The sequence below is a fragment of the Poecilia reticulata genome, chromosome 9 (assembly GCF_904066995.2).
Source record: "Poecilia reticulata chromosome 9, P_reticulata-male-v2, whole genome shotgun sequence".
Classification (NCBI taxonomy): Eukaryota; Metazoa; Chordata; class Actinopteri; order Cyprinodontiformes; family Poeciliidae; genus Poecilia; species Poecilia reticulata.
Genome location: NC_088838.1, coordinates 14,276,602 through 14,290,151, shown reverse-complemented (window position 1 = coordinate 14,290,151; position 13,550 = coordinate 14,276,602). Strand labels below are relative to the sequence as shown.

The 13,550-nt window shown below is 40.9% G+C and overlaps 1 protein-coding gene across 5 annotated transcripts in view; it reads right to left on the bottom strand.

The window, feature by feature from the left end:
* The window catches only part of adgrv1 (adhesion G protein-coupled receptor V1), a 108,603-nt gene that overhangs the window by 63,364 nt on the left and 31,689 nt on the right, over window positions 1-13,550 (bottom strand). For 4 of the 5 annotated variants that reach the window (XM_017306772.2, XM_008418938.3, XM_081610571.1 and 1 more), the window contains 21 exons: window positions 12,332-12,705; window positions 10,449-10,628; window positions 9,863-10,043; window positions 9,548-9,741; window positions 9,282-9,411; window positions 8,928-9,008; window positions 7,801-7,940; window positions 7,345-7,710; window positions 7,015-7,258; window positions 6,167-6,382; window positions 5,845-6,060; window positions 5,505-5,749; window positions 5,225-5,406; window positions 3,875-4,373; window positions 3,476-3,782; window positions 3,133-3,342; window positions 2,109-2,239; window positions 1,815-1,914; window positions 1,547-1,726; window positions 1,274-1,437; window positions 701-788 (listed from right to left, as the gene is read on the bottom strand). In XM_017306772.2, the coding sequence (XP_017162261.2) occupies window positions 701-788; window positions 1,274-1,437; window positions 1,547-1,726; window positions 1,815-1,914; window positions 2,109-2,239; window positions 3,133-3,342; window positions 3,476-3,782; window positions 3,875-4,373; window positions 5,225-5,406; window positions 5,505-5,749; window positions 5,845-6,060; window positions 6,167-6,382; window positions 7,015-7,258; window positions 7,345-7,710; window positions 7,801-7,940; window positions 8,928-9,008; window positions 9,282-9,411; window positions 9,548-9,741; window positions 9,863-10,043; window positions 10,449-10,628; window positions 12,332-12,705 (4,428 nt within the window). The remainder of the gene's footprint in view (window positions 1-700; window positions 789-1,273; window positions 1,438-1,546; window positions 1,727-1,814; window positions 1,915-2,108; window positions 2,240-3,132; window positions 3,343-3,475; window positions 3,783-3,874; window positions 4,374-5,224; window positions 5,407-5,504; window positions 5,750-5,844; window positions 6,061-6,166; window positions 6,383-7,014; window positions 7,259-7,344; window positions 7,711-7,800; window positions 7,941-8,927; window positions 9,009-9,281; window positions 9,412-9,547; window positions 9,742-9,862; window positions 10,044-10,448; window positions 10,629-12,331; window positions 12,706-13,550) is intronic. The other variant, XM_081610572.1, reaches the window with a different exon arrangement.

The window sequence follows — 13,550 nt, the reverse complement described above, 5'->3', positions numbered from 1 at the left end:
AAGCGTGATGTATTTATGGACTGATTTATGACCCTCTGAGCAGTGTTCTTCCATTTACTTTGCGGCCAGGACACTGGGAGGCCAGTTATGGGTTTAGTTTGGCTTTCTTCTTCCTCACCACACAGGGCTACGCGCTGCCACCAAATCCCAAGACTTCCTCAATCATAAAAAGCATCAGTCTCACCATCCAAGCCACATAATGATTGCTGCCAAAAGAACATGTTTACCATGTGTCTCCAGGCAGCGGACTGATAGTATTCTGGGAACCTCCGAGCACTGTTGTAGTTGTACTTATACTTTGTCAACTCATCACTTTCTAAAGTTACTCATTCATAAATTGGGCTGTGGTCAAGATTTCAAAGAAACGGGAGAAAAACTGCACCTAAAGAGCCATTTTGAGAGCTGAAAGTTTAACAGCGTATTGCAATAGGAGGGTACATCATGCATTTTAGCTCCTTATATGTAAAGCAGTTTAAATGTATAAGTATGTGTATTTTACCTGGCAAAGTGCAATACGCAACCTCTGCTCATCAAACAATAATACATGTTAAAGGATTTTAGAAAGAAAAGAGGAAAATTTATTGCAAAGCATTAGAAAAACAACAAAACAAAATCGGAAGAAACTACAAAAAAGTTCATTTTTAGGACTGTCCATACTGGCTTGATATTATTGTCTCTACAACACCTCTAGAGTTCTCACCAAGTTGAGGAACAGTTGCAAGAGTTGTGATGAGCACTGCAGATGTTATGTTGACCAAGAAGAACTCCTGCAGCTCTGGAATGTCATCCTGATAAGAAGAGAAGCCGTAAACGCAATATTCTACCCAGTCTGCTAAAATAAATGTGGGGGAAGCCCTGTGGAGAGAATATGAACATATACTATACACACAGTCATATGAAAAAAGCTTGGGCACATACAACCCTATTAATCTTAATTATTTTTATTTTAAAATATTTGGGTGTTTGCAACAGCTATTTCAGTTTGATAAATCCAATAACTTGGATATGATTATTATTTTCAACAGGATTATTAAAATGTAAATAAAACAATTATTTATTCAAACCGATGCTTCTTTTACATTGTTTTATCATCTTTTGAGCAATGCCTGTCTCATTTCTCTTTAGCACTAAACGTGAATAAAAATAAGTTGAAATCTAAATAGAGGAGCAGGAATAATTCTGGGTTCAACAATTTTTATCAAGACACAAGGATACGTGCAGAACTTTACAGTTAAGTTTAGGTAAATGGAATAGGGAGACAGTTAGGTTTTACCTCCATGATGGTGACTGGAATGGGAACTGAGGTCTGTCCTTCCTGAAGGACCACAGAGCCAGTGCCAGAAACAAAGTCTTGATCCGGATCAGCAAGAGCACCCTCCACCACTGACAGATTTTGTAGTGAACCTCTAATAACCTCATAGGTAATATTCACCGCTCCTACAAGCAGAAAAAAAAAATTATGATTTATTCTTCATGGTACATGAAAATTTAACAAATCTACTAAAAGGTAAGTACAGTTGTATGTGTTCATACTTTGCTTACAAACCTGAGGTGCCGAACTCTCTGTTGACGTAGATGTTTATGATCTGGTCCCACTCCTCTGTGCTCACCCTGAGGGATGACGGCGCGATAGTTAGCAGCCCGTACGGCTGATCGCTGGTGTCGACAGTGAGCACCGCTTCACTGCCTTGAACATCCAGTGCAGCACGGCCAGTCAATACAACACCTGCATGCAAGTGTTAAATGCAGATCAAGTATATTCACAAAGGTCTTCCAGACTCTTTATTCACTAAAAGAAATACTATGTTTTGTACCAAATGTTTTTAGGTTGGAAAGTGACACTCTGTACTGATCTTGGTTCTCTGGTGTGGCATCATCCATAAGCTGCAGGACTATAGTGCCATTTAGCTGTCCCTGCAGGAATCAGCATAAATATGCAGCATTTATAATGTGCACATGGCATTTCACTGCAATCTGTTCACCAGTTGACACCAGTAAATACTTAGTCATGAAATAAAGCAGGGTTAGGGTTGGGGTTAGGAAAGAAAAACAGGCATCAGGAAATAAATATTTCAGAAAAAAAAACATAATAATGACATCTTATTTACCTCATTGAAGAAAATTGTCCCTGATGTTTGAACAAAAGTGCGGCGAGCAAGAGGACCTTGAACAGTCCAGTCTACCGTGACGTTACCCAAACCTGGAGCTGACCTCAACACTAATAAGGACAACCTCTCACCTGTAATAATAAATATAATATAGTACAACATAGCAATTAATTATTATTTTTTTCATTTCCAATAAAATGTTTTTATGGTGTAGATGGCATCAAAGGTTTCTCAAGATATCTAACGACATGGGAGACTTTAACCACTCAAGCGCGAATGATGACAATGAAAAGGCCGGAGCCCACCTGTTGGAGCATCAACAGCCATCACCATAAGTGCTTACTCTCACTTTCACATTCATACATAATTAGAAGGCATCTCCAGTGACACGAGGGTCATCTTACAGAAATTCCTCTTATTTGAGTGCTTGGTTGCTTCCAGAGAATCACAGATCTTACAGAATAGCACCTTTCTATGCTGCATTGTGGATGGAAACTGATTAACACTCTACAAACTTTCTTAAACTGTTCTGGAGAAAGGAGAACAGTAAATATGCAGAAAATTTAGTTAATGACCAAATGGCTAGAATAATTTCCACATTTTGTCTCAGTATAACTAGAAACCTAAATTGATTTTATTGGGATTTTATGTCACAGATGAATATAAAGTGTTGCATAATTATGCAGCATTTTGCATGAAGTGCATCAACATGTTTGCCGTCTTCCTTATCTGGCTTGCAGTGAACATGATTGGACTACTTATAAATTGCTTGGTAATGGCAATGACTTACTTGTTGTCACTTTACAGTAAATCTAAATAAAAATGCATACCATTTTTTTTCTTCATTTTTAAAAAAAAAATAAAACAAAAAAAGAACAACTCAATGCTGGTCAATCACATAAAATCCCAATAACATTCACTGAGGTTTGTGTGATGACAGAATGTTAAAGAGGCATGCCACCACATTGACATTAGCAGTACGGGCACAGCAGCTCTTGCAAATTTATGTACGTACAATACTCACCCTCTCTGGCAATGACAGAACGTGAGCCTGGATCAAATCCTACTATTCCTGCCACATTATCGTTTGCCAGAATCACGACGGTTACAGTGTCTGAGCTTGGGAGGATGCGACTTCCTCCAGCTGTGTTAACAAGCCCAATCATGAGGCTCTCGCTGTCCTCGGGTTCCGAATCGTCTCTGATTACTACCTCTACTGTCTTTTTAAGATCACCTGCGTGCAAAGAGGAAAAAGGTAGAAGCAACGTTAGTAAAATCCACATATTCATACTCTAAAATAAATTAAAGAAAGGTAAACCTTTTAATGACCCTAAGGCTATGGAGATGGGCAAGAAGCTAGCACATACCATCAAAGACCAGAGTCCCCCCACTCCCAATGAAATCAATATCTGGTGTGGCTTTTCCTCCAACAAATCTCCACTCTACAGTGACAGTGCCCAGATTTCCTCCTCTTCTCTCAATGACCAGCGGCACAACTGTGGGCTCTTCTCGAACCTCGAGGTATAGTCCTTCCTTAGTGGCATTAGGACTGAGACTGTAGATCAAAAATATGCCAAATGCATCTCCGTTCACTCCTATAGTGACTACAGCCTTAGCTGGCAGACCGATTGTAGGCAAGTTCTTCGGTGACACGGTCAAATTGACCAACTCTACCTTCAAACAACACAGAATACACATTTAGTTACCACAGAGCCTTTGTATATCGACTGAAATATAACTTAAGTTTAGGTTGGGCTGAGTCTTACCTTTAAGATCTGTATAGAGAAGCTTTCGTCCATTTCTGGGAGTTTGTCGGCCAAGATTAAGACTGACAGGTTGGCAGTCCCAGATCCATCCTCCATGAAGGCACTTTGAGTAATGACAGGGGTGTAATCACTTCCCGCCACAGCTTGGGCACTAAACAAGACAGCAGCTGCAGTGGTGTTTTTAATATAAGTCAAAACCTGAGATCTAGGGGTCAGCTGGTCGGCCCCCGATGTAACCCACGAACAGGACGGAGGCGTCACGGCTGACGACAGAGAGAAGGCCTGGCAGGCCCGTTCTCTCAAACAGGCAGCGGCGCATGCAGCCACAGGGTCTCTTTGACTTGTGATGTTCACTGTCGTAAACAGGCCCCTGGCTGGAACACCTGACTTCGGAGAGTCATAGTAGATCAATAGATTTTGGTCCTGAGCCTGAGTCGAGCCAACAATGTCAACGTCAGAGGTGCTGTACGTGATCGCCAAGCGACCAAAGTGACCTCCTCTGGAAGAGAGCAGAGGGGAAAAACAAAAACAGCAGGGAAGATTAGTGAGTGTTGGTGTATGCTAGTATATGCATAAGCGTTAAACAATATACAGTGAAAAGATCTTGTCACATCAACCATTCAATTTATTTGATTTTATAGGAATTTTATGTGAAAGGTCAACACTAAAGAGCACATAATGGTTGTGTGAAAGGAAAATTATACATGTTTTTTAAGTAAAAATCTGAGAAGTATATTGTATAATTGCATTCAGCCCTTTTTACACTCATACGCTAAAATAGCAGTTCTTTGCTACTAATGCTAATATTAGTCATGCACTTTACAAATTTGGCCTTAATGGAAGAGTAGCAAGATTCATAAAATGTTGAAACAGAGCGCTAAGAAGTTCCCTTTATTTGGTTCCAAATATTGACTTTCTGATATTCAAAATCTTACGGAATGGAAGACACTTCACATTACGAAACTGCACCGTAATAAAATGGCCTTTGCCTTAGTGGAACATGATTGTGGCAGCTTTATGGCATGGGGAGAAGTCTCTTCAGTGGGAGCAGGAACTCTTGTCAGAGCTGAATGAAACGTGGATCAAACTAAATACAGGAAAATACTGGGATAATTTCTGCTATATTGGAGAAAAGGTTCGCCTGCCAGGAAGACAACAACAGTAAGCACAGCCAGAGCGACAATGCAGTGGTCTAGCAATAAAAGCATACTGTATGTATAATTTTCCTTCCACTTTTTAACTGGACAATACTTTTGCCAGTCCCATAAAATCCAAATTAAACATGCTGAGATTTGTGGCTGAGTTGTGAATACTTTTGCTCAGTAGGCTATAAATTATTCTGAAAAGTACCTCCTTCGGACAGTGATATTAGCACCGTAAGCTCCCTCCAGTGGCTCCTGAACACGATAAACAGTCTGTTCAAAGTAAACTGTCCCATATGGGTTGTCATTTGCAGGCACTATTATGTTAACAGACGTATCAGCTCCCAAGTTTCCTCCGTTACTGGCACCGATTAGTTCTATTTTAATAACCTAAAACACATAGAGCAGAAAGAAATACTTTTTTTAATAACAAGACAGGCTAAATCATTATGCAATTTGTTTTTTACTTTTTCCATTTCTTTGGTCACCTCAGTAATTTCAGGTACATCGTCAGGTAAAATTTCAACCCTGATCGTCTTCATAGTCTCCCCAGGAGCAAATTTAACTTCTCCAGATGTGGGTCTGATATCCCCCTCTGCAAGTTTACCATTAACAGTTGCCCGCCACTGGACTGACACCGTTCCAATAGTGCCAGCGTTGCGCACAACAGGCAATGTGACCACAGCAGAGGTGGATTCTGGTTCTTCAACTGTCACTGGGACAGCCTGGAAGACTGGGTATATAAAATATATATATAACTTATTAAGCAATGAGGAGCTTTTATAAATAGTCTAGTAAAGAAGAACTTGGATTGGTGCTGCTACTAACCAAAGGCACCAAAAGGGTCATCAGAAGGCAATATGGTGATGACGGCACGTGTGAGCTCTCCCAGCAGAGCTCCTCCGGTTGTTTGGTTGATCAGCTCAATAATGAAGGTCTCTTCCAGCTCCGGAACCAGATCGTTAATAACGTAGATGGGAACAGATTTACTGGATTCTCCCTCCAAAAGGACCACATCAGTCGAGGCTACGCTGTAGTCTTCGCCTGCAAGAGCACACACCAGCACAAAATAATGCACAGGCTTACCTGCAGCTGCACCGGTCAGTTGGATGTTTTCATCATCATCATGCTTCATTTGTTCAAAACTTACTGACTCTGGCAGTCACAGGAATAGCTCTGAATTTGACTGAAACGTCAGCAAAAATCCCACCAACTCGCGTGACATTTATTATGGGCCCAACATAATGTTCTGCAACACTGACAGCAGAAGCAGATAACTGGAGGACTCCAAAAGCGCCGTCGCTGGCCTCTACTATCACCTGGGCAACAATGTCGGTCAAAGGGCCCAGAGTGGGGGACGTCAAGACTGAATGGTACAGAAAGCATATTTTCTGCATTAAACATGATAAAGTTACTATAAATTCTTTGTCTTCTTGAAATTAGATATACAAACTTTATTGACAATCTAACCAGTATTGGTTTAACTTGGTGTTGGTCCTGTGCAGCTATAACACCTTTGATCCTTCTAGGAGGACTGTCTGCAAGATTTCAGTTTGTTTATGGAAATATTGGACCAGGAGAGAATTTGTGAGGTCAGACACTAGTGTTGGACTAGATGTGGTTAATGTGGTCTACCACATCTTTGTGAGTTGCTTCTCCCAGTTAGTTAAAACTAAATACCACTGAAATTTGACATGAAATATTCAGTAGTAAGGAAATGAAACAACGGGGCTTCTTGCACAGGTGGCTTCCTATTAGGGTACCATGCTAGAATTTATTGAGCTCCTGGGAGAAGCCCCTTCTTTCACAAATGTTTTTGTGAAAGAAAATCATTTCCAAATGCTCTATGGGATGTATTTTATGAACCTATGGCCATGAAAGTGACTTAACCATTTGATTTCAGTGACTTGGAGGACTGCCCTAAAGATTTAGACATCATTGCATTCATGTTAAAACAATAAATAAAACCATCAGAAAATGCTATACACAGTAACTTACTGGGTCTGTTTTGATCTCCTTTGATGAGATCAAGACTGATCAGTTTGACAAACACACTCTCATCTCGTTCTGGATCATCATCGTCAAGTACTCTAAGTGTGACGTTTGCCTTAGTCTGATTGGCCAAAAACACAACTGAATCAAGAAGGGAAACAAAGTCCTGCCCTTCAGTGGCTCGGCCCACACCAGGAGTCCTGTAAGGCTCTGGGTCAGACTCCTTTAGTGTCCCATATGTGACTCGCACCTGATGGCAAAAAGTGGAAAAGATTTTGAAGGATGACACAACAGCCACATGTGTCTATATATTCGGCTTATGGTAACTGGACACACCTGACCCATGGTTCCTTTCAGTCGTTGGATAGTGAGTGAGACAGTAACATCCGCTTCAGGAAGACAAACAGACCTCGATACATTAGCGAATACAAAAAGACCATAAGGATTATCACTGGCGAACACAGTCAAAGTGGCAGATGTTTGGACGCCCAGACGACCTTTTGAAACGTTAACCAGAGACACAGTGTAGCTCTTGTCCAACTCGGGGATCTCATCCTGGGCTACACCGATGATTATATTCTCTGATGTCTGCCCTACACCAAAGGAGATGTTGCCAAACCTCGTAAGGAGCTCTCCTTCAGAACCGGGATCAACTTCCCAGTACACAGTCACATTAGAGAGGTCTCCAAAGGACCGATCCACCTATACGAGGATAGAAAACCAGAGAAAATGCTCAGGATGTTCAACAATCTGTGAACATTCTATAAATAGTAAATTGTGTACTTCACTAACCATCAGGATGATGGAGCTGAGCCCATCCTCTGGTTCTGTCCCATTAACGAATAGAGATTGAGGACTGAAGTCAAACACTCCATGAGCGTCATCAGAAGCGGCGATGGTGACAGTAATTCGAGATGCAATTCCTAAGTTGGCTGTGTAGAAAATTGCAGATGACTTTGACATATCACACTAAAAAACTCTACTGGAGAAGAGTGAAGAAAGCACTTCCAGATAAGTCACTTGATTAGCATAAACTTATTTTGAACAGCAAATTTAGTAATAGTATGATTGAGAACATGACATAAAAATGCAAGTTTTAACAGTGTGTGGATATTATTTTTAGAGATGTACAGAGAAATTTCTTGGTGACCAGAAGACCTTTGGTCTGAAAATTAAAAATAGAAAATCTATTTGTTTTATGACCAGCAAAAGCATCACACTTAAGTTCTGTCTGGTCATGCTGTCAATGACAATCTTCATGTAGATTGTGTAAAGTAAGGAATAAAAGAGATAAGCTGGGTAACATAAGAGCAAAAGTTATAAGATCCTATAATAAGGAAAGACTACCCACTGCTCATACAGCCTGCTACCAGAGGAAGCTACTTTAGTCATTTTATACTCAACATATTGTCAAGCTGACAAAGAGGAGCCAATTTATAGACACTGGTGAATACTTTTTAAGGTTTTACCTTGCTTGTTCTTGGTTATATCTGTTTTGACTTCAGAACAGTAAAAAACCCTTCCAATTTGAAAGATGCTCTATAAAATTTAGATTTGGTTACTACTAGACAAACCTACACTTGTCTAGTAGAGCTTTTTTGTTAAAAGCTTTACAAAAAAACCTGGCCACAATACTCTGATTAATTGCATCTCCAATTATTTTAAGAATTACTTAGTAAATCCCAAAGTTTCAGGAAGTCAGTGGGGGTGCTGACAGTTCATACAAATGGCTGTTCTGTTTGCCTCTTTGGAACGTTATTTGCTTTTCCCATGTCAATCTTCTTAATTACTTCTCACCAGGGTCACAGCGTAATGTAAATATCAAGCGCACTCAAAAAGGCAAACACTCCTAAAGGAATGTAATGATAAAGGAGTAGACAAAAGAGACATAATGGGGAGTAGAGGAGGGGGAGACTTACCAGGGTGCTGATAGGGTGGAGGGAGGAAGTCAAAATCACTTTCCCCACTACCACTCGCTTCACCATGCAGAAAATGATCAACTAATGGATCACACACATGGATCACAAAGCGAGGGTTGGTGTTGGGGACGGAGGGGTTCAAGCCAGATTGGAATCACACCAGGAAGGAGATTGAGGGGCAAGAAGGAAGGAGTTGTAGGCAGGCAGTCACACATGTGGGTATGGCGAAGTAAACAGGAGCACAGCACACAGGTCACACAGAAAGGGACAGGATGCATCAGCAATTCAGCAGATTTTTAAAAAGCATAATACTTTCAGAAAAATCAACTCGTGATTTAAATTTGAACTTCTCACCTCCTCCGTCTGCATTGTAGAGCTCCACCCGAAAATCTTTTTCAAGCTCTGGGACGGGATTATCTACAATGGTCACATTGATGAACTTCAACCTGTCACCTGGAAGAAATTCTAGAATACCCGCCGAGTCCTGATGGGGGGGGAAATAAAAAAAAGTCAAACATTCCCTTTTTTTTCTTCAATCGTAACATTTACATTTAGGTACAACGTCAGTGCAGGCGAATTAGTAAAAAACAAAAAAAAGAAAGAAAGAAATGTAAAATCACCTTATAATCTTCAGGGCTGGACGCTGTGAAGGGGGTTGTTCTGTACCCCACAACAATTTTTCCTAATAGGCCTTGGGCTCTGGCGACTGGCAGCTGGATCTGACCATCCTCTTCACGAACAGTGATGTGTGCAGGTTGTAAAGCTGGTAAAATCAGACCTTCCTGAGGCGGGCTGGGCTGGAACTGCAATAGACCTGAAAGAAAGAAGGGTAAGCGAGAAGAAAGGAAAATGTACAATGAAACAGGTAAAAGTAATGGTCAGATATTAGTAATAAGTAAGTGTGTGTAACTGTAACCCATGTTGAGAGTAAATACCATAAGGGTGGTCACTTGCTCTGACAGTGACAGTATTAACGGAGTTATTGGGATCGATGCTGGCTCCGCTGGTGGGGGTGGAGCCCAGCTTCCCATCAGCAGACCCTGCTGACACTAGAGCAATCCGAAAAGACTCTGAGAGCTCTGGGAGGTTATCATCATACACCACAAGGTTCAGCACCTGAGGGAAGGATTGGTAAACATTACCTCCAAGATCAAAATAAGAAAAAGTCAAGACTGTAGCCATTATTATAGCTAGTTTTAGAGTTGTGTGTTTTTAAACAAACAGAAGTAATAATGTTTATGTGGCAGCATTAAATACAAAAACTTCCCTACACCTGTTTGCTAAGTTTCAAATTTCCTACCAGGCGCCCTCTAGGAGGAGCTGTTTATCAAGAAACAAGATAGTCAGAGTATAGGACTTCTGTTAAAAGTGTACATCAGGAATTTTAATGAAATTTGTAAATATAGCGCAGAGCATTTCCTTTATGCTTTCTGTGTACAATGTACAAATCCCTTTTTTCCTGAATAAACTCCACTATAAGGCTCTTTCCCAACCCATAGAAAGACTCAGACACTGACACACCTCTGAGCGCTGTCCAGGTGCGAAAACCACAGCTCCGGTTGCATTAGCAAAGTCTTCATGTGCTGGGCTGTCACTTTTCAAGCTGTCCAGCTGGGTAACAGTGTAGTTCACAAAGACAAAATCCAGAGAGCCACGCACACGCTCAATCACACAGGAGATGGTGGAGCCCTCCTCAGTGATCTGTTGGAACATTTATCAAACGTTATTAATGTATGGATGCAGTTGTAGACTGTCATTTACATACAGCAGTATGCTAGAATTAAAAGAGTAAGCTTAATTCTTAAGGCTAATAACGCCATCTAATAACTCTACTGTGGTTAGCACCTGATAGCGCATGTAACTCTTTGTCTCTACATGGTCTAAAACAAAGGATATGCTCTGGTTCTGATGGAATGCCATCCCCAGCCCTGCCATCTGTTGTATTGATTGAAACAAGGAGCAGGATCTCCCGTTTCGAGTGAAGGAACTTCACAGATCCACTTCTAAAGGAATGCCCCCTCTGACAGACCTGTGCTGCCTCACCAGCTGCCGCTCCACCTGAGACGGCACAACACAAGAGCGCACGCGTCCAATAAAATTAAAAGGAACAGCATGCGCTCCCTCTGCAGCCTGACAGTCAGACTGATAAAATATGCAGCAGCACAGAGACTGACAACCCAATGGGTTAATATTACATGTATTGGTATCATGCATACTATGTATTTACTGAGCAGAGACTAAGAATTGGCAATTCTGCAACACTGGTCGTATGGAGACGAGTCTTAAAAATGACATTTTACTTTCCCTACTTTGTTAATCAGTAGATTGACCAAGCATGACACATGGTGATGAATGTTAGTAATTCATAGTGTTCATCTGTACAAGATATTTTACAAAGGCACCTATAGCCCAAAAAAACAAAAAACTAATGGTGACCATGAAAATATGTATTTTTCTAATGACGGAAATGCTTAGAGATGCATTCATTTGTACCACGTTGAATCAGGTTTAGTGATTCAACGTGGGGAGGAAAAGCGACAAACGGAGAATTCAATTGATGAACCCGGTCCGCTTTTCTAAAAGAAAAAAATTCTAGTCACCGACTTTGGAGGGAGATAAAAACTGAACATCATTTCCTTCATACAGCATCATCCCTATAGTCTAGCATGATGATTCCATGATATAGAGACATGTCCAAGTCCGTGTAAGATAGAGAAAACCAAAGCAGAAAAATATGACCCTGGTGTCTCGTCAAAAGTTCACATTGCTATACCAACTAAAGGCATTTATTAGAAGAAGCTATTAAGGTCAAATAAAATCAAAATCAAAAGTTTTGTTTACAAATAAAAACCACTAGACGTGACAACTAAGACTGCACCTCAGCCTGAGCAAACCATCTGAATGTGATGGCAGAATCATGCTGTGGGGATCCCTTTCCTTAGCACTCAAGATAAAGTAATATAATGTCAGCTGAACTGAGAATAAATGGGAAGATAGCTGGAGCTACACAGTGCAACACTGAAAGCAAATCTGTTAAATGCTGCAGCAAATACAAGACCGGGTCAGATGTTCACTCTCCATCAGAACAATCCTAAACATAGAAGTTTAATTTTTTTGAAGAAGAATCTTCAAAAAAAGTTCACTTTTAGCTGTTCAAAGCTGACAGAAACATAGCCCATGGGACAATGAAAGACAAATTTCAAGGTCATCCACTAAAGGGGGATGAAGTAAATGCATACCATACTTATAACTTTTTTAAGCAGGTTATTTACCTTCCACTTCATAACTATACACCACTTTGTGTTGATCTACAGGACAAATCTATTATGGGTGAGCCAAGAGCCAAAACACAATCACATTTTGAAAATGTGCAGATTGCTTAACAACTCATCATCTGCACTCACATCAGGTATGCAGGCCCCAGTGAATCCAAAAAGCCCATTGGCGTTGTCACTCTTCATAATTCTCAAAACAGCAGTGGGTCTGGGAAAGGGGAGGCGCGCGCCTCCATGTACAGCCACCAGCTGCAGATGGAACACCTCCTCTCCCTCCTCCTCCTCGTCGTCCCTTGTTTCCACGACGAATGACTTCTGCCTCTCATCCTGGCGGTACCGCAGGTAACCCGAGATGTTTCGCAGGTCTGCTTTAGCAGGCTGAGTGTGGAGCTCATGGATCTGACTGCGGTTAAGCCTCGTGTGGTACAGGCGCACATCCTGGAGAAGCCCGGTGTAGCGCTGTTCACCCTCGAGATCTGACCCAATGAATACTGAAGAAGGTCCTGGGGTAGAAAAACCCAAGAACAAATTACTGGAGGCTATTTGTGTAACATCCTTATATTTAAGATATTTAATAACTTAGCAGCAAGTAGTCCATATGTTTATAACAAAGCTATACAAGTAAGAAAGGTTTTGCTACTTAATGAAAACAGCAATAATTGTCTAAATTTATGTTAGAGTTTCTGTACTAATTTTGCTGCTTTTATCGTGCTGGATTAAGGCAACAAACAGAATCTTGATTAAAGCCACCAGACGCCCGGCTCAAGCTCTTTCTCATTATTCATTTATACACTTGCACCTCTCACACCTCTCCTGTACTTATACACGAGGCACAAACCTGTCTTTCTGTGGCAGAAATAAACTTAAATTCCACACTGCGTAGTACATCTTTGAGTCAATTTCCCTGGCGCAAACAGGAAACTCGCTTGACATTTTTTTCTTTATGTCTATTTTGCAACTGTATGAAGCAAAGGAGGCATGAGGTATTTCCCCTCTTAGAGCCATTTGTGAAGCACATCCTATTGTCTGCATTAATTAAAGGGAATATAAAGAAAAGGAGATCCCGGCAGATTCCTTTGAACTGTAACAAAATCCAACAATGCACAGGCTGTGCAGCCACTCAAGCATTGTAGAATCCCAGTAGCTCAGAACAATGAGGGAACAACTGAAGGGTGCCTGTGGGTGAATGAGGCTCCACATACATTAACAATATATGTACAAATTGTAGACTTCCAGTATTAACTGGGAAACAAGAGAAATAAGGTAAAAGTAACTAATGGAGATAGCTCTAGCTGTGAAACATTCTGACAATGCATTCTGACAATGCACAAACATTCTGACAATGCAA